The 20244-nt window shown below is 50.8% G+C and overlaps 1 protein-coding gene across 1 annotated transcript in view; it reads left to right on the top strand.

Annotated features, from left to right (window-relative positions):
* The first annotated feature begins 12818 nt into the window (after nt 1–12818).
* HS3ST6 (heparan sulfate-glucosamine 3-sulfotransferase 6) overlaps nt 12819–20244 on the top strand; it is a 101736-nt gene continuing 94310 nt past the window's right edge. The window contains exon 1 of the mRNA XM_060260594.1: nt 12819–13241. Coding sequence (XP_060116577.1) covers nt 12847–13241 — 395 coding nt within the window. The 5' untranslated portion in view covers nt 12819–12846. The remainder of the gene's footprint in view (nt 13242–20244) is intronic.

The following is a 20244-nucleotide window of genomic DNA, read 5'->3' on the forward strand; positions in this document are numbered from 1 at the left end:
TATTTGGAGGGGGCAGAGCCTGGGGTGGGCGGGGTTTGTAGAAGGGTGGGACCTTCACAGGGGAACATGCCTAGTAGAGTCCACCCACTAAAGCAGCCATTTTCTCCAGGGGAACTGAACTCGGTAGCCAGGAGAGCCTAAGATTGTCTGGCAGCCAGAAGTTCTAACTCTTTTAGCATTATGCACCACTAGGTGGCGAGCTAGACTTGTTTTTAAAGCAAGAGATGTTTCAGAGGTGGTTTTGCCATTGCCTGCCTTCGTGTTATGACCTTGGTATTCTTTGGAGGTCGCTCATCGAAATACTAGCCGGGGCCGACCCTCCTTAACTTCTGAGATCTGATAAGATCAGGCTAGTTTGTGCCATGTGATGATGGACAACATAGATCGATGCTCAGAGCAACGCAGCTGGGGTGGCGAATGCTGCTCAACTCCCTGTCATTGGGGTTTTTGTTACCTCCTGTATGCAGCTTTTCTTCCCCCCCCCTCCAAGCCCCCTTCCTTCCCATGCAGACCCCTGCTTACCCACCCACCGAGGCAGCTGGGTTGGGGGGAAGAAAAATTCCTGGCTTTGTGTGCATCTGCCTGCCGGAGTCTCTCTCTCTCTCGCCTTTATTAGTTTTTGCGGTATGGTAACATTTCTCCCAGCAAGACAGTCTGGCTACTTTTTATTACCCAGATTTCTCGAGGATGGATGCTTTCTCAGCTGGAACGCAAACCTTCCCTCATCTCCCAGCCCACTTGCTTGAGAACTGGAGTCGCTCCTGGAGCATTTATACGCACACAGCTGCGCTTGTGCATGCACACAGAGACATGCAGAGTGCTTCTGGAGTCTGTTGGGGGTGAGATTCCCAATCGTGAAGGAAAGCCATCCCCCACCCCACCTTCCAAATGTCTGGGGGACCTGGCAAAGGCAGAATGCCACAAAGAAATGTAATGTACGGTGCCCGGGATACCTCTTTCCCTAGGATCTGTGCTCCTTGCACAAATGATGGAACTAACCAGACGTGTTGTGTTGTGTCTCTGTCTGATTTGTGGCCGGGGACTTCTCACCCTGTCCTCAGCATCTGGATCTGGCTTCTGGCACTTGCTAGAGTGTCTGGCATTTCTGCCTCTCCTCTTGTCACGCCAGGAAACCAGGGCAGCGGGGGTAGTTTTCTTTAGTTCCCTCAGCTGTGATGACTTACCCATTTCAGACTCCGCTCTGGCAACCCATAATTATCTTTCTGCCAAATATGCTGCGCCCCCTCCCCAGTCTTTTGGGTTCAACTCTGGCCACCAACTCACTGGTTCAAGGTTTCAGAAAGTTGCCTTCTACCAAAGTAGTAAATTGTACAGAGATGCAGCAGGCACCCTCTTCTGAGTCTGCTTTCGATTCATGGCAGCCAGTTATTATTGAGCTCTCTGATTTCTCCTGGAGAGCCAGTTTGGTGTAGTGGTGAAGTTTGCAGACTCTTATCTGGGAGAACCGGGTTTGATTCCCCACTCCTCCACTTGCAGCTGCTGGACTGGCCTTGGGTCAGCCATAGCTCTCACAGGAGTTGTCCTTGAAAGGTCAGCTGCTGTGAGAGTCCTCTCAGCCCCACCTACCTCACAGGGTTTCTGCTGTGGGGGAGGAAGATAAAGGAGATTGTGAGCCCCTCTGAGATTCAGAGTATAGGGCGGGATATAAATCCAATATTTTCTTCTGGATCATACCTTGGGGAGCTGGCTTCGTGGAAAGATACGGGAGATGCTGTAGATAAAATTTGATTCCCAAGCTGGCCTCCTTTGCGTGTTTTTCCTTGGAAGGCAAAGGTTTTCAACTCCTGGTTAGGAAATACCTGGAAGTTTAGAAGCTGGAGCTTGGGGAGGAGAAAAACTTTAAGCCCCTCCCCCTCCAAAGCAGCCATTTTCTCCATGGGAACTGATTTTTGTAGCCTGGAGTTCCGTTGTAATTCCAGGAGATCTCCAGACCCTGCCTGGAGGTTGGCAACCTGGTGGAAGATGCTTCCATCCCTTCGGGACAGAAACTTTCCAGACAAAGAGGAATAAAAGTTACCTTTTCTGTGCCTGGTTTTTAAAAAAACGAAAACCAAACAAAGCGTTTGCATGTTGCTACAGATCAAAGAGGGGCAAAAACAATTTCCAGCCAACAAAGGACACTGCTGTCTGATTTCATTTCCCCAGGCTCTTTTGTTTAAAAAAAAACCAAAAACCGTTTGTCACCCGACTGGGGCAGGAAGGACCACGAACAACCCCCCCCCTCCCAAAAAAAAATACTGTCCCTGCCTGAGAAATTATGAAAGAGTTACCGTTGGGAGCCTTCTCCTGTCTTCACACGCTCAGGATGTCTCTCTGGAGGGGCCAATGTTTTCTAGAAGGCAGAGGAGGCCCGAAGGGGAATTTTGTGGTGTTTATAGAAGACGCTATCTCAGTTTCCATTATCCGGGGAATTTGGGGAGTACCAGGAAAGCAACGGTTGGCCTGGATTTCTGACTACCAGGAGAGGAAGCAAAAAAAAAAATTCAGTCTGGAGACTACATCTGATGAGGAAAGATTGAAGGAGCTGGGTATGTTTCGCCTGGAGAGGAGAGGACTGAGAGGTGGTATGAGGCCCCCATCTTCAAATATCTGAAGGGCTGTCATGCAGAGGACGGAGTGGAGTTGTTTCCTGTTGCTCCAGAAGTTCGGACTCCAACAGGTTGAAATTGAACTTAAATCAAAAGAGTTTTCAGCTAAACATTAGAAAGAACTTCCTGACCGTTTGAGCGGTTCCTCAGTGGAACAGGCTTCCTCCTCGGGAGGTGGTGGGTTCTCCTTCAAAGAAGGAGAGCTTTTAAGCAGAGGCTAGATGGCCATTTGCTAGCAGTTCTGATTCCATGAACTTAGGCAGATGGTAAGAGGGTGAGCAGGAAGGGACAAATCAGCGCTCAGCTCTGCTGGCCCTTTCTTACCTGGTCATGCCCATCTCCACTTTGGGGTCAGGAAGGAATTTGCCTCCAGGCCAGGTTGGCCCAGGGATCCTGGAGGATTTTTGCCTTCCTCTGGGCATAGAGCAAGTGTCACTGGAGGGAGAAGGGGAGGTAGTTGTGAATTTCCTGTGTTGCTCAGAGGCTTGAACTAGATGACCTTTGAGGGCCCTTCCACATCTGCGTTTCTATGCTTCCTTGAGGGTGACAACATGGAGCTTTGAATATTAATGAAGAATGTTTGGGACAACTGGCCCTCGCCACCCCCTCCCCCCACTGGGATTTAGCAGGGCCTTGATTGGTTCTCTTAAGGATCAGGCACTCACAAAGAAGCTCAGAAAAAAAATCCTGAAGTGTGAGGATGTGTCACCGGTGACCAAGACAATTCACACAGTATTCCCCATTACTATGTCTGCGTGTGGACTGGATTTATACCCCGCCCTTCATTCAGAGTCTCAGAGCAGCTTACAATCTTCTTGTTGTTGTTCTCTTCCTCCTTCTTCTCCATCTCCTTCTTCCTCCTCCTCCTCCTCCTCCTCCTATTCTTCTTCTGCTGCTATTGGACTAGATGGAACAATTGAACTGACCCTGGCATCGTCACAAAAAAAAACCTCAGAAAGGAAAAGGCATGCAGCCAGGGTTCTCATCTGCACCGCTGACATGTCCAGTGCGGGGGCACACTCCGGCATCTGCCCCACGGCTGAAGCAGACGTTAAGAACATAAGAGAAGCCATGTTGGATCAGGCCAATGGCCCATCCAGTCCAACATTCTGTGTCACACAGTGGCCAAAACCCGGGTGCCAGCATCCCCAGAAACGGCTGCAAGAACTTCTTGGTAGCTTCTGCTGCCGGAGGGTGCTGGATGACCCCAAGACAGCCAGAGAAGTCGTAGGTTCCTTTGGTTTCCCAAACCTGTCTCTCTGCTGTCAGTCCTTCCCATCAGTCTGATGTGGGAGATCCTTGCCTGATCTCCGATTAGTATTGTAAACACCCCGATAGCTCTTGGGGGTTGTTGCGGTGGGATTTGGCGCATTATACTGATTCCCCGGGCAAACGGCCTCCCCTTAATCTCCCTTTTCTTCTTCCCAAGTGCTTGGGATAGTGACTAAGTGCGCTGGAAAGTTTCCCTAGTCCCGCTGAAGTAGTTCCCAACCCAAACCCTCTAGTTGGAGGGGGAGAAAAAGCTACCACAGATTCTCTTCCGGCAAGGATGCTTTCAAGCAAATCTCAACAGGTTGGGGGACGTGCTTTGACTTGCCCACTGGAGGGAGCCAGTTTCCCCCGTCTTCCCCCTCCTGCAAACAGAAACAACAGTTGTAAAAATGCGCTTTGGATGTCGTTTTCTAGCAGGCCACTGCTCCCCAAGTCTCTCCTCTTCCTGCTGCTGTTAATAATCTCTCTCTGGATTCTTTCTCACGAGCCGGCACGGCATCGAGGCTGAGAAAACCAGCTGCGGTGACCTGGGAGGTCCTGTTTCCTCCTATCTTGCATCTGCTAGAAGATAGGTTGGTGTTTGCTCCCAGCCCTTGATCATCCACAAGGGGAAACCCTTCTGAGGCCTTGTGAGGAGCTGCAAGCAGGGGAAGAGGACAGCTCGGAAAGGGCTGCCAAAGCTGCTTGATTTGAGGTTGCCAACATGGTGGTTGTGGACATCGTGGCATTCACGGGCACCTTATCTGAGAGAACGGGGTTTGATTCCCCACTCCTCCACTTGCAGCTGCTGGAATGGCCTTGGGTCAGCCATAGCTCTCGCAGAGTTGTCTTTGAAAGGGCAGTTTCTGTCAGAGCTCTCTCAGCCCCACCTACCTCAGCTTGGTGTAGTGGTTAAGTGCGCGGAGTCTTATCTGGGAGAACGGGGTTTGATTCCCCACTTCTCCGCTTGCAGCTGCTGGAATGGCCTTGGGTCAGCCAGAGCTCTCTTATCTGGGAGAACCAGGTTTGATTCCCCACTCCTCCTCTTGCAGCTGCTGGAATGGCCTTGGGTCAGCCATAGCTCTCGCAGAGTTGTCCTTGAAAGGGCAGTTTCTGTCAGAGCTCTCTCAGCCCCACCTACCTCAGCTTGGTGTAGTGGTTAAGTGCGCGGAGTCTTATCTGGGAGAACGGGGTTTGATTCCCCACTTCTCCGCTTGCAGCTGCTGGAATGGCCTTGGGTCAGCCAGAGCTCTCTTATCTGGGAGAATGGGGTTTGATTCCCCACTCCTCCACTTGCACCTGCTAGCATGGCCTTGGGTCAGCCATAGCTCTGGCAGAGGTTGTCCTTGAAAGGGCAGCTGCTGTGAGAGCCCTCTCAGCCCCACCCACCTCACAGGGTGACTGTTGTGGGGGAGGAAGGTAAAGGAGATTGTGAGCCGCTCTGAGACTCTTCGGAGTGGAGGGCGGGATATAAATCCAATATCTTCTTCTTCTTCTTCACTTCTCCGCTTGCAGCTGCTGGAATGGCCTTGGGTCAGCCACAGCTCTCTTATCTGGGAGAACCGGGTTTGATTACCCACTCCTCCAGTTGCAGCTGCTGGAGTGGCCTTGGGTCAGCCAGAGCTCTCTTATCTGGGAGAACCAGGTTGGATTCCCCACTACTCCACTTGCAGCTGCTGGAGTGGCCTTGGGTCAGCCAGAGCTCTCTTATCTGGGAGAACCCGGTTGGATTCCCCACTCCTCCACTTGCAGCTGCTGGAATGGCCTTGGGTCAGCCATAGCTCTCTTATCTGGGAGAACCAGGTTGGATTCCCCACTCCTCCACTTGCAGCTGCTGGAATGGCCTTGGGTCAGCCAGAGCTCTCTTATCTGGGAGAACCGGGTTTGATTCCCCACTCCTTCACTTGCAGCTGCTGGAATGGCCTGGGGTCAGCCATAGCTCTCTTATCTGGGAGAACCGGGTTTGATTCCCCACTCCTCCGCTTGCAGCTGCTGGAATGGCCTGGGGTCAGCCATAGCTCTCTTATCTGGGAGAACCGGGTTTGATTCCCCACTCCTTCACTTGCAGCTGCTGGAATGGCCTGGGGTCAGCCATAGCTCTCTTATCTGGGAGAACCAGGTTGGATTCCCCACTCCTCCACTTGCAGCTGCTGGAATGGCCTGGGGTCAGCCAGAGCTCTCTTATCTGGGAGAACCGGGTTTGATTCCCCACTCCTTCACTTGCAGCTGCTGGAATGGCCTTGGGTCAGCCAGAGCTCTCTTATCGGGGACAACTGGGTTGGATTCCCCACTCCTCCACTTGCAGCTGCTGGAATGGCCTTGGGTCAGCCATAGCTCTGGCAGAGGTTGTCCTTGAAAGAGCAGCTTCTCCGTCAGAGCTCTCTCAGCCCCACCCACAACAGACACCTCTCTCACAGGGTGTCTGTTGTGAGGGAGGAAGGGAAAGGAGATTGTGAGCCCCTCTGAGGCTCCGATTCAGAGAGAAGGGCAGGGGTATAAATCTGGGGTTGTCGTCTTCTTCTCATGCCTGCCCAGTGTTCTTAGGAAGCGGGCAGGGCTGGGGAGGGCTTTTGCCCAGCACGGCTTCTGATTGGCTGCCCAGATTTTTAACACCACAGCACAAGAATCCACACTGTGTCCCTGCAGCCTAACTTGTGTCACACAGTGACCATCTTTGTGTTGTGGTCCCGGCTGCTGCCAAAATAATATTTTTTTAAAAAAAATCTTCTCAGCCAGGGCTTTTTTGTAGCAGGAACTCCTTTGCCTGTCAGGCCACAACCTCCTGATGCAGCCAATCCTCCCGGAGCTTACAGGGCTCTTCGTACAGGGCCCACGGTAAGCTCCAGGAGGACTGGCTACATCAGGGGTGTGTGGCCTAAGATGCAAAGGAGTTCCTGCTACAAAAAAAAAGCCCCGTACACAGCCAATGAGAAGCCTTGCTGGGCAAATGCCCCATCCAGCCCCGCCCACTTTCTAAAAACTCTTGGCAGGTGTCAGAAAACACCAGGGTGCCTACGGGCGCCATGTTGGAGACCCCTGGTCTAACACTCCAGTCTAGCCTGGAATTCAGAATTGGAATTCAGATGGAATTCTGTGGTGTTTCTCCCCCCACCACAATCCCATCTTCCTTTTCCTCGGTCACGCTCGATCACTTGGGAGGTTCGGCAATCCTAATTATATTCAGAACGGATAATGATATTAATGAGCTAATTAACGCTTTTGCTGATTGCAGCTCTTAAAAAAGGGGAGCGTGCAGAAACGGGGATGAGTAAACAGCAGGGAGGAATTCCTTTTGGATGAAAATGGAGAGCAAGCTGTGTGCCGGGGGACCTCCGGAGGATCGGGGTTTCTCTCCTCGAAAAAGCAATCCAGCCAGAAAGTCTTTGCGAGCGGTCCGGAGTGCCGCTCCCGTTCATTTCAAGTGCTGGAGCATCTGCTTCTGCATTGGGCCTTCTGATTCTGGCTCCAGATCTCCAGCACCAGATGGAGAGTGACTCAGGGTCTTTCTTCTCTGCTCAGGTCTGCTTTTCCAGTTCCTTTGAAAGACAGACTAGTGAAGGCCTATTCACCAAGACCTGAACTGAGCCTTATTCTTGGCCTAGAGCAGCAGCAAGCAAACAGGTTATGCCAGAAAGAAGAATCCACAAAGTCTGGCTCTAGTCTTCTAAGGGAGGGCTCCGGCTCATTGGCAGAGCATCTGCTTGGCATGCAGAAGGTCCCAGGTTCAATCCCCGACATCTTAAAAGGACCAGGCAGCTGGTGATGCAAAGGACCTTTGCTCAAGTGACCCCGCAGCCAGTCTGAGTAGACAAAACTGATCTTTAGACTAGGGGTGTCAAACATGCGACCTGGGGGACAAATCAGGCCCCCGGAGGCCTCCTATCAGGCCCCCAAGCAACTGGCTGTCATCTGCTTCCTTCTCCCTCTCTCTTGCTTCCTTCTGCATCACAGCTTGCTTTGCCAGGCTTGCTCAATCACCAGGAGCTACAGAGCAAAGCCTCTATTTTCTCCATTGGCTGAGAGTCCTCCCTTGTAGAGGAAGGGGGGAGGCGGAGCTTGCTTTGCCAGGCTCTCTCAATCACGCAGCAGAACTACTGAGCCAAGCCTTTCTTCCTTCTACTGGCTGAGGCTCATCCCCCTCCTGGTCCCCTGGGGAAGGAAGGAAAGAACCAGAACTTCCTTTGCCCAGTTCCCTAGGCCCCAGGGGAGAAATACAAAGAAAGCACCTTTAAGACCAACGAGTGCTGATATTTAAAGCATGTTTTATTTTAAGTTTTTTTTAAAAAAAAAATCTTTGTGTTTGTCTGTGTCCTTTATAAAGTTTATATCTCTGTTTAAAAAAGGTAAAGGTAGTCCCCTGTGCAAGCACCAGTCATTTTCGACACTGGGGTGACATTGCTTTCACGTTTTCATGGCAGACTTTTTACAGGGTGGTTTGCCCTTGCCTTCCCCAGTCCTCTACACTTTCCCCCCAGCAAGGCTGGGTACTCCTTTGACCGACCTCGGAAGGATGGAAGGCTGAGTCAACCTGGAGCCAGCTACCTGAAAACCCAGCTTCCGCCAGGGATCGAACTCAGGTCGTGAGCAGAGGGCTCCGACTGCAGTGCTGCAGCTGACCACTCTGCACCACGGGGCTCTTGATACCTCTGCTCCCTAATCTGAAATAGGTACACAACTGGCCCAGCCCAACATGGTCTCATTTGTGACAGATCTGGCCCTCATAACAAAGGAGTTTGACACCCCTGCTTTAGACTAATAAGTCCGATTCGGTATAAGGCAGCTTCATGAATCTGAACTCCCATCCCCGGCCTTATCGCATTTCAACCAAAGAACACCAAAACACCACCAAGAACTCCTCAAGCAATCCTTGAATCAGGCCTGGCGATTTATTTTAGACCTGCCTATCCCCGGGGTGAGATCGGGAACGGCCGTGACAGAGCTAGAAAAGATGCTTAAGGGTAAGGATGTGTTTCTGGCAACCAAGATCAAGATAAATTTATGCCACGCTATTCCCCTGTTGCTGTGCGTGGATGTGAAAGTTGGCCAGTGAGGAAAGCGCACAGGGGAAAAGTTGATTCCTTTGGAACGTGATGTTGGAGGAGAGCTTTATGGATACCGTGGACCACCCAAAAGATGAGTAAGTGTTAGGACTAATTTTTTAGTCCAACAAAAGACCCACAAAACTTTATTCAGGGTATGAGGTCTTGTGGGCAGGCAGGCTTCCTCAGTGGGTTCAAGTGCTTGGGTTCTAGACCAACTCAAGCCCTGAACTCTCTCTAGAAGCGAAAATGACTCAACTGAGGCTACTGGACTTTGGTCCCATTAGGAGAAGACGGGTCCCTGGAAAGGACCACAATACTAGGAAAAACTGAAGGCAGCAAAAAAAGAGGAAGGGCCAACCAGTGTTCCCTCTAAGCTGAGTTAGTGTGAGCTAACCGCCCCCCACCCCACCCCTTAGTGGTCTCTTCTCTAAAATGAAAAGTCCCAGACTCTTCAGCCTTTCCTTTCATAGGGAAGGTGCTCCAACCCAGGGGTCATTTTGCAGAAAATAGGTGGTAGAGCTCATAACTCATTAGCATACACTGCCCTCCCCCAGCCAAAAACAACCCAACACAAGGAAGGAGAGCCCCGGGTGAGCGAGGCCTGCTTGGGCTGACTAGAGATCCAGCCAGCCTCGCTCACCTGGGGCTCTCCTGGGCCGCCACCCTCCTCCAGTCAAAAGGCCAGCGAGCCACCCACCACCCAAAATCACATAAGAAGTGGTGGCGTGGGCTTCTCCGGGGGTTAATGAGGGCTGCTGGGGGCGTGGCAAAGCCCCTGGTGGCTGGCTGGCTGGCTGCTCGCCTAATTCAGAGATTGTTATGCAGCTGCACCTCCTATTCAATGGACAAGGTGGGGAGGAGGAGGGGGAACCCTCAGAAAGGTTCAGGAGCTGCACTCCTATGAGTTGAATCGGCCTGCTCCAACCCATCGTCATTTTGGTTGCCTTCCTCTGCACTTCTTCCAGCTCTGCAATTTCCTTTTGGAGAAACCAGAACTCTCCACAATATCCAAAGGAGGCCGCTCCATCGATCTACACAGGATGTGAGGCCTGCTGCCTGCTCCTTTTATTCACCTGGAGAGGCCGGGGATTGAACCTGGGACTCTCTGCATGCTGAGCGGAGGCGCTTCCCCTGAGCTACGCCGCCTCCCTCGACCTTCTTCCTTGTGACCTCCCCTCTTTGTAGGTTGCCTTAACAGTACCTGCGCAGAATTATGTGTTCCACATGAGGTGGGGTGGGAGGGGGGGGACACATGTATTTATGAGCTTACATGGAAAGCTTCACCCCTTTTAATTAAAACGGATGTTTGCGAGGACTGATTGTTATTTGCCCGGCATGTGGCGATCATCAAACCTGATTGCTGTTTATTTATAACGTGTTCCCCATCTTTGATTAAAAACTTAGCGGGGGGAGGAAAGGGAGGCCGTCTTGCGGCAAATCCCTTCTCCCGCCAGGCGAGGAACTTAAAACAATAATTATCCTTCCAATATGAAAGTGGTGGTGGGGGGGGAATTTGCATGGAAGTATCCGTTTGTGGAAGACATAGAGTTTTCTGAACCCGCCCCTCGATTAACCTTCCGGTTTTTCTTGCGCTCAGATGTCTGCTCTTTAATTCCAGTCTTGGGTGGGTATTTGGGGGGGGTGGGGGAGTCAGCAGACTGATCAAACTGGTACAGACAGATGCGTTTTTGGCATCATTGACCAAGGAAACACCTGGAAATCAGGGGCGGAGTCCAGGGAAGGTGGGATCTGCATTGGGGTAGAATGCCCTACAGTCCATTTTCCGAAGTAGCCATTTTCTCTAGGCAGGTTTGCAGAAATTGCTGTAGATTTGGGGGGGGGTGGAGCCTAGGGAGGCGGGGGGAGGGACATCAGCCAGCTATAATGCCATCAAGACCAAATTCCTAGAATGCAGGAATGGCCAAACTTGCTTCACCTAAGAGCCACATAGAATAAGCGTCAGATGTTTGAGTGTGGTAAGACGTGAATGTCAGATATCTGAGACCCTCGACACAGAAAGGAAGGAGGAAAGGAAGCAAATAGGTGGAGGGAGAGGTGGAAAGAAAGCAACTTTGATTTTAAATGCATTCTGACAGGGTGTTGGGGGCGAGAGCCACACAAAATGTGTGAAAGCCGCATTTTGACCACCCCTGCTGTAATGTCATCAAGACCAAATTCCAAAGCAGCTATTTTCTCCAGGAGAGCTGATTTTTGTTGGCTGGAAACCAGTTGCAATTCTGGGAGGTCTCCAGCTCCCACCTGGAGGCTGGCAACCCTAACTGGGCCACCAGGCAAGACACTTGACAGTCATCGCTAAATCCTGTGGCAGTGAGTTCCATAAGTTAATGAGGGGAAGGGTGAAGAAATTTCTCTCAGTTCTCATCCTTGTTCGTTAAGCCCAATTACGAGGGAGAAAATGTTTTCCTGACCCCGGCTGTCTGGTTTTAATTGTTTTGCCTTACTATGTAAAGTACATCAGAACACACGTCACTTCCTCCAGCTTAGCAATTCTGCCTGTGATGCTTCCATGGCCGGTCCTTATACTGGCCTGTGCAAATTAGACCATCGGATGCGGATCTGGGAGTCCCAGGTTCGAATCTCCAGCTCTGTCTTGGAAGCTTGGACCAGTCACACTCTCTGAGCCCAGCCTACCTTGCAGGGGTATTGTGAGGCCAGAATGCAGGAGAGGACAATGATGGAAGCTGCCTTGTGACTCTAATTCAAGGAAAGGTCCCCTGTGCAAGCACCAGTCGTTTTCAACTCTGGGGTGACGTTGCTTTCACGTTTTCACGACAGACTTTTTACAGGGTGGTTTGCCATTGCCTTCCCCAGTCATCTACGCTTCCCCCCCAGCAAGCTGGGGACTCATTTGACCGACCTCGGAAGGATGGAAGGCTGAGTCAACCTCGAGCCGGCTACCTGAAAACCCAGCTTCCACCAGGGATCGAACTCAAGCCATGAGCAGAGCTTAGGACTGCAGTACTGCAGCTGTACCACTCTGCGCCACGGGGCTCTTTAATTCAAGTAACCTGATAGTTAAAATTTCAGAGCCTTCTCATACGGTTGCCAGCCTCCAGGGGGCAGCTGGAGATCTTCCACCATTACAACTGATCTCCAGGGGACAGAGATCAGTTCACCTGGAGAAAACGGCCACTTTAGAAGGTGGACCCCACAGAAGCCCCTGCCCCTCCCCAGACTCTACCACCCTGGCTTTCAACGGGTGCACCCCTGATACAATACTGCCTGCCAGGGCTTTTCTTTGTAGAAAAAGCTCAGCAGGAACACATTTGCATATTAAGCCACACCCCCTGATGTCACCATTCTTTCCCACAGGGCTTTTTTGTAGGAAAAGCCCAGAAGGAGCTCCTTTGCATATTAGGCCGCACCCCCTGACACCAAGCCAGCTTGAATTGCGTTCCTGCTCAAAACCCCGTTGCTGCCTGCCCGTATTTGCTGGCAGCGAAGGCATTAAACGTTCGCTTGTTGGCTAGCTTGCTGGATCTCAGAGCCCCGAGTTCGAATCACCGCTTCTGCCAGGGAATTCCACTGAGTGACCACCGGCCACGCCTTCTCCAGCCCCGCCTCCTTCCCAGGGCAGTTGTGGGGGGGAGAAAACGGAGGGCGATTTTTTCCACGTCTCTTGGGGGGGGGGAGGCCGTTTGGCACCAGCCCTCCTGCAAAGTTTGCGCCCAGCCTGCTGGGGCCAGCGGGGCGGGTTCCTCGCGAGCCGGCGGCGGCAGGCAGGGTCTCCGGGCGAGGAGGCAGACGGGCTTCCTCGGGAGGCGGCGGCGGGGCGGAGCTGATCCCGCCCTGGGCGGGGGAAGCCCACGGGGCGGCGTCAGCGAGAGCAAGAGCGGAGAGGCGAGGCTGCGTGGAGCGGAGGGGAGCGGGGCCAGGCAGCGGGATGTGCGCGGCGGCGGCTTCGGCGGGCGCTGGGCCCCCCCATGGGATGTAGCCCCGGCGGGAGCCCCCGGGGCGGGCTGCGGCGCCCCCAGCCCCGCGCCCCGCTGCTGCTCAGCATGCTGCTGCTCTGCACCTACTTCCTCTACTGCCTCACCGGGCCCTGCCAGCCCCTGCCGCTGGGGGGCGCCGCCGCCCCGGCCCCTCGACGGCCCCGGCGCCAGGAAGAGCGCCCGCTGCCCGCCCAGCCCCGCGGAGCCCTGCCCGTGGCCAGCGGCTTCGGCACCAAGAAGCTCCCGCAGGCCATCATCGTGGGCGTCAAGAAGGGCGGCACCCGCGCCCTCCTCGAGTTCCTCCGCGTCCACCCCGACGTCCGCGCCGTCGGCGCCGAGCCCCACTTCTTCGACCGCTGCTACGACAAGGGCCTCCTCTGGTACAGGTAAGGGCCGCTCGCCCGACCGCCCGCCCACCTGCGCCGCCCGGGAGGGATGCACATCAAAGGCGCCGCCGCCGCCTCGCGCGCTTCCCAGGCAGCCGTCGGGTGGGACGCTGCGCGGGGTGAGTTGTCCGGCTGGAGGAGCCTCGGGGCGGAGACCTAGCGCCTCGGATCTGCGCCCGGGCTCCGCCGCCGGCCCTCCTGGAGAGTTACGCTCGAGCATGCGGGTCTCATGACGGTTAATGACCCGTGCGTAATGATATTAAACAGGAGGCCGGCTTCCTTCCCCTCTCTCCCTGGTTTCATTGCACCCCCCCCATCTCACCCAAGTGTTTCCCCCTTCTAGTGTGACTTCCTCCCTCCCTCTTCCTTCCTTCCTTCCTTCCTTCCTTCCTTCCTTCCTTCCTTCCTTCCTTCCTTCCTTCCTTCCTTCCTTCCTTCCTTCCTTCCTTCCTTCCTTCCTTCCTTCCTTCCTTCCTTCCTTCCTTCCCAATCTCACCCATTGCACACACCCCCCCCCCCCCCAATCTCATCTTTTCCCCCTCTAGTGTGATTTCCTTCCTTCCTCCCTCTGTTTCCTGCCTCCACTCCGAAGTTCGTCTTGTGTTTTCTTTTCAAGCTTTCGGGTTTTTGCCCCGGGGCTGGGGGGGGAGTGTTAATTCAATGTTTAGCTGCCAATCTAATCCGGGGCCTGGACCGGCGAGGGTTATTTCACTATGGGGTTGTGCCTTTGTCCATAAATAAACCTGAGATGTAAATGCGGGAACAGGGAGTCCTCCCAGTTAATCTGTCCTCACCTAGTTTTAACCTTCTGGGGGTTTTTGCCAGAGCTTTGGGAGGGGAAGGGTTGGGGTAGAAATTCAGAATAACCCAGGTTTGCCTTTTCAGTTTCTGCTCTGGCTGCTTTGTATGTTGCAGTTAGAGGCGTAAACTTAATAGGGGAAGAGATCCTAACAGACACAAGATATTTCCAGCTTTTTAAGTCTGTCAGTAAGCTTTTGAATTAACATCACGCATCTAATAACTTTGATGTGCTTTAATCAATTATGTGCTCTGTTCTCTGCCTGGTTTTTAACTATTTGGGTCTCTTTCCCTGGGCTGTATTCTGATTTTTTTTTAAAAAAGCTCATTTTCCAAAGACTTCCAGCAATATGGACTCTAAAAGTTTCTTCCAAGAGATATGCGTGATCGTCGCAGCCAGCGTGCAGGCCACAGACATAACTGCGCGCTGCGTTGTCGTGAGCAGTCCTCAGGCAAAACCTTTATGCATGTTTCCTTTCCCCATTCCTCCCCACCCCCCTTCCCCTCCCTTCTTGCTCCTTTATGAAACTTTCTATTATGGGATAAGATAAGAAAGGCTCTCTTAACTTTCCCAGTTGAAAGCTGTCTTCGTTTGAAGTCAGTGGCAAAACCTTTTGGTGACTTCAAAGGAGGTCTAGATTTCACAAAGACAAGGTAACAAAAGCCCAGAGGCTCTTGAAAACTTCTTTTTTTTAAAAAAAATCCCAAAGGCTATTGATTCTAGTTCAGGTTGCGCTCCACACACCACAGAGCTCTAATGGGCCAAAGGGACTTGTCTTTTTGAAACTCTGGTTAGTGTTGCTGGCCTTCCTAGACCTCAGTTCGATCCAGGATACCCGTCCAACTCCCAAACATTACAGCGTGTCTTTAGAAACTCTCTGTGTGCTTGTCAAAAGTTGCATCTGTTTACTCTAAGCAATTTCACAATGTTGAAAGCACATTAGGTCACTGCCTTCGCACTCAGGTCCTTCGGAATATCCCCCTTCCCCCGCCCCACACACACACAAACAACACCATTTCTCTGTCTTATGTGCTTTACCTCTTCGAAGCCTTCCAGTGAAAGCTACAGTGCTGTTTGGAACCCCGGTTGAAGTGAAACTGAATTTCCTTTCCCCTTCTGAGCTAAGCGAGAGGTAATCTTTTTGAAATTTGGAAATGTGTTTCCTAATAAATTAGAAGTAGCAGTCCCGTTTCCCCTGTAACACTGCAATAGGTATCTTTGGGCAGAGGAAGATATATTGGGGTGCTACAATCTTTCATGACACCCGTCGTCTTAGACACCCCCCCCTCCCCCCTTGTGTCCAGCAACGCAGCTTGAAAATGAATGCTGTAATTCAAACACTGTAGCCTTGAAGATTGTGTGTGCTTATCTGTGTCCAAGGCCTTTGGTGTTTTGTTTAGCTGTCTGCTTGGGGAAATCGTGGGGGGGGGGGGGCAGGAGTCCAGATGGGTACATAGCACTTGTGGGTTGGAGGTCGGAGAACACAGAGACTTTAAAAGAAACACTGGAGGAATTAAAAATGTGTCGAGATCTCACTTGTGAGGCTCTAAAAGACTGCAGATTTCTCGTTTCTTTCAATACAAACAGGGCTTCTTGTCAGGAATACCTGAATGTTAGGAAGGGTGGCTTTCTCTGCGTGTCCCCGAGCCACGCAGAGTTGATTCCATATGCTCCCAGGGCTTCATATGTGGCAGATGCATGACAGACAGACGGAAGCACAGAAAAGTTAGATCCCTCTCCCTCCGAGATTGCACCCTAACGTTTGGCAAGGTTTGGCAGAAACAAGAAAAGGTGGAATGAGACCAGCGTGATGAGCGCGAGACATGAGCCGGTGCCGTGAACATCCCTTGTGCTTCGTTTCAGTTGGGAATGGCCTGATGTCAGCGATGAAGCTGATGGGGGAGGGTGCAGGTGATAGAGAGATGGAGTTTGTAGCAGCAGGGTCGCAGAAATCCTGTTTTATAGGTGAGTCAGCTTCTTACATACTGCATTTGTCGCAGAGAAAAGTACTAAAAGACGACAGAGATAAACCAGGAACCCTGTGGTTGAAGGCGATCTCTCAGATGATCTCTCAGACGATTTCTCAGATTCCAGGTTCCTTTGTGGGAGTTACTTCAAACAGGTTTTTGTCTGTTGGGAAGGAAATGGGGATTGAAGTCTTTTTGCATCAGTAACTTGGAAGGGGTTTCCCCCCCCCCCAAGTGTCTCAATTTCTGCTTCAGCTGGAGAGTGGGTAGCAGAGAACCCATGGGTTGTACTTCCCCTGTTGGCGAAAGACCCTCAGCCGTGGCTCTCTAGTCGTTTCTCCAGGGCTTTTGAAGGCAATCTTCCTGTCAGGTTTTTCCGGAGAGCTCAAGCAAAAATTGAGCAATTTGGGGTAGGAATCTGAAGTTTTAACTTCTGCCAGCTTCTAAAGACCTATTAAAAACCAACATCTTTTCAGCTTCACTGAGGGGGAAAGTTCAGAAAGCATCGCAAAGGGGGCCTCTAACATAAGACAATACCATGTTGTAGCATTTCGAAAGGCATTCATCCACCCACCAGAATGCTTTAGGCGGTCCTCTTAACGTATGCTGAAGTTCCTTGAGAGCTTGTTGGGCCTTTGCTGTTGTTCAGTCCCACAGTCGAGTCCGACTCTTTGCGACCCCGTGGACCAAGTCACGCCAGGCCCTCCTGTCTTCCACCATCCTCCGAAGTCTACTCAAATTCGTGTTAGTTACGTCAGTAACACTGCCCAGCCATCTCATCTCATGGTGGGCCTACTTGTGAGTAAAAAAAACAACCTCTGGAAGGGCAACTATCTGGGACGATTGCAAGATCTTCAGGGAATGCAGGGGACTCTGAGAGTCTTGTTAGGAAGAAATCCCAAAAGCTCCAGTAGGGGGGTGCTTTTGTGGCGACCGACCAAATCATAATGTGGGAGTCGTCAATGTGGAAGTTTTAGAAGGTTCAGTAAGTTATCTGACAAGCAAAACTATCCCTTCTTCCCCTTCCCCGGTCACAAGCATTAATATTACATCCTATGTGTTGCTCATGTTTATTGCAAATATCATTAATGTAGTGTGCATGTAATAAAAAGTGTCTAAATGCTCGTGAAAGCTTTATTTCAGGTGGCTCTCCGTGTTCGTCTGAAGCAAAAGAACGACGTTTGAGTCTAGTGGTACCTTAGAGACCAACATAGTTCAATTCTGGGTATAAGCTTTTGAGTGCGCCCACACAAAAACTTATACCCGGAATGCAACTTTGTTGGTCAGACTTTGCCGTATGAAAAGCTAACAACGCTTTGCACTTTATTTATGGTGTTTAGATGCCAACTTCAAAAGGCTCAGAGCAGCTGTCTGATTAGAAATACAGTATAGCATGCTATCAGAAAAGTCGAAAGAACAATCACAGGTTGTAAACCCAACTTTCTTTCTTTCTTGGTTTTTTCATCCCTCTTTTTTGGGGGGGGGAGGGGAGAGAAGTATTCCAGGGGCAGATTTTGAACCGACTGAACATTTTGGCGGAAAGGCGAAGGAGAGAAAAGAGTGGGAGAGGCTGGGCAAAATTGGATTTTGAGTCGAATTTTTGCTTTGTTTTTGAGATGGCGTTGCAACGAGACGGAACCAATCCAAGGGATTTTGTGTACTTCTGGTGCAAAATGCTCTTTAGGTGGGCCGGGCTACAAGAAGGTCTAGCTACTGTACATATGCTACATATTAATCCTTTGCGTATAGGCCAAATGGGGAAATGTCTGGAGCAGATTTATCGCTGCTTTAGAAGTCCATGAATGTATCCGGTACGTTAATCTTGGAAGAGGGGAAAAGGAGGGGAGGGAAGAATTCATAATGGCCATTTTCAAATGGCTTAAAACCATGAACGAGTTCCCCTCCTGTCTCCTTTCGAGCAGATCCTAACAGCGGCTCCGATCCAGAAGTAAAGTTAGCCAGAGTGAAACTTCATTGAGAAGAATTCAACAAGTTTAGGCACGCTGGACATTAAGGGCATCGCTTTCCATGGATGGGTAGCCCAGAACCCACCCACATTTTCTCAGAGGTTAATCTCACCCCATTTCACTGGGACTGGTTCCCAAATAATCATGCTTGGGGTTGCAGAAGACCTTAAACGCGTAAGAAATTCTGTGGTATTCTGGATTCATGGCTTCTTCTTTTTTGCATAGGAGCAGAGCCTTTTAGCCGGCTCAAAGTCAGTGTGTTTTTGGTGGCATGTCTCAGTTTGGGGGTGGGCAACTTGGAAGGGGGTGGCAGTTGCTTTGAGGGGCCTTTCAGGTGAATGCTGATTTAATAACTTCCACTCCGGTTGTAAAACATGCTGAAAATCAGTTGCCTTAACTAAATTTAATGTCACCCTACCGTTGGGAAGAGGCAAGTAAGGGTACCTTCGCCTTGCTCAAAATACTAAGATTATTTCATGGAAGTTCTTATTGTGATATTTTAAGACGTGTTTCTTTTTTCATTTTTTTTTAAATAAAAACAGCGGAACATCACAACTGTAATTTATAATCGCACGCCTCGGATTTGTATGTACCTGCAGTTCTTTGAAAATAGGGCTATTAAAAAAAACTATTAAGTGAACGCAACGGGCTTGCTCACTCGTCGTGATAACATTTAATTTAAAAAAATGTTGAGATGCTGGCATCCTTGCTGGACTGCTTGACGGGGCTGTAATTAAGGGGGGAAGTTTGCCTTCTTGGTGCATTTGTCTGTTCCTTGGGAATTCTGGGGCAATCTTGGCAGGCGGGTGTTCTCTTCCCCCGCGCCCCCCCCCTTAAAATATTTTTGTCCACGGCAGGTCTCCAGACATGCAAGCCGGAGAGGTGGATTGACAAGTCGTAACCAGTTGCGTTTTCTTTCTGATGTAAGAGATAAAAGTCCACCATTCGACTGCAGTTAGTTATTCCTAGGCGTCCATCTCTGGGAATAAGCCTCTTGAACCTAGTGTCCGTATACAAGGCTAGGTTGGGAATGCGAATCCTGTAATCTTGATAGCAAAGATTTCGAGCCCGTGCTGTCGACTGTCCTGCTGAAATCAGCGTAGGACACTGGCCGATTGGACTTTACGGGGATGTGTGAACAGTTAGGCCCAGGCCTTTTAAGGAAAAATAAGCAAAGATATCCATCCATATTAAACTTCTGTTTGTCTTCCTTTTTCCCTCATTTCTCTCTCCCCTTTTTTTGGCAGGAGATTGTTCTTTAATTTGGGTGTATTCAGGATCATGTGTGGTTGCAGGTGCCTGCAGTATTTAAAGAGGGGCGTGTGAGAGTATCTCGGGAGGCAAGAACAAAAGTCAAGCTCTCTTTGGCTCCCGGGGATCTTTCCAAAGTCGTGTCAACATTTCTGAAATGCTTAAATAAGCCGCACAGACCCGAATCGTGCCAAAAGCTTTTAACTGCCAACATGTCAGCCCCCCCCACCCCCGCACCTGTGCGGTTGTTGATCATCTTCAGCGCATTATTTAAAAGAGAGAAATATGTAAAGCCGTAAACTCCCTCTTTCGCAAGCGAACCCTTTTTGTATTTTCCAGGGCCGGTTTAATCCCGATCGGGAGTTCTGTAGCTACAATTGAAGAACGTCACGGGCGGTTCCTTCTCTGACTGGCATTTGGCTGCCTTTGAATTGGGAATCGCTTCCCTTTGCAAACATACAAACACAACACAAGTGAGCATCTTTTTGTGGGCTGGTTTTGGTTTTGCTTCTTTTTTCCTTCTTTTGTCGTACCTTTTCTGGAAAGGCCCTCTTTTGATAGCCACAAAAGGCCGCTGCCGTTTTGGAAAAAACCCGCTCTAATTCTTCAGGGGGCGAAACCTTCCACTCCCCAAGACGAGGAGCAGAAGAAAGAGCAGCCCGGCTTGGCATTCAAGAGGGTAACCTGAATAGCTGAACTGGGAGTCCAAGAATGAGGAGAATTTTTATCCCCGTGAAAACGACACCTCCGCTATTTGGAGCTGCGATTCTAAAGCGTTAAGTGGGCGAGCGGAGGTGGGAACTTAGGCCATTTGGATATCTGTGAACAGGATGTCTTGAGAGACATTTTTGCATGTGTTAAAACCTTCCTGCATTGACAATGTAGCTGTTTCAGTTTTGGGAAAGGTCTGAGCAGGGCTTTTTTTGTAGCAGGAACTCCGTTGCATATTAGGTCACACACCCCTGATGTAGCCAATCCCAATCCTCCAAGTTTATAGGGCTTTTAGCACAGGGCCTACT

This window comes from Heteronotia binoei, chromosome 20 (assembly GCF_032191835.1).
Source record: "Heteronotia binoei isolate CCM8104 ecotype False Entrance Well chromosome 20, APGP_CSIRO_Hbin_v1, whole genome shotgun sequence".
Taxonomy (NCBI): Eukaryota; Metazoa; Chordata; class Lepidosauria; order Squamata; family Gekkonidae; genus Heteronotia; species Heteronotia binoei.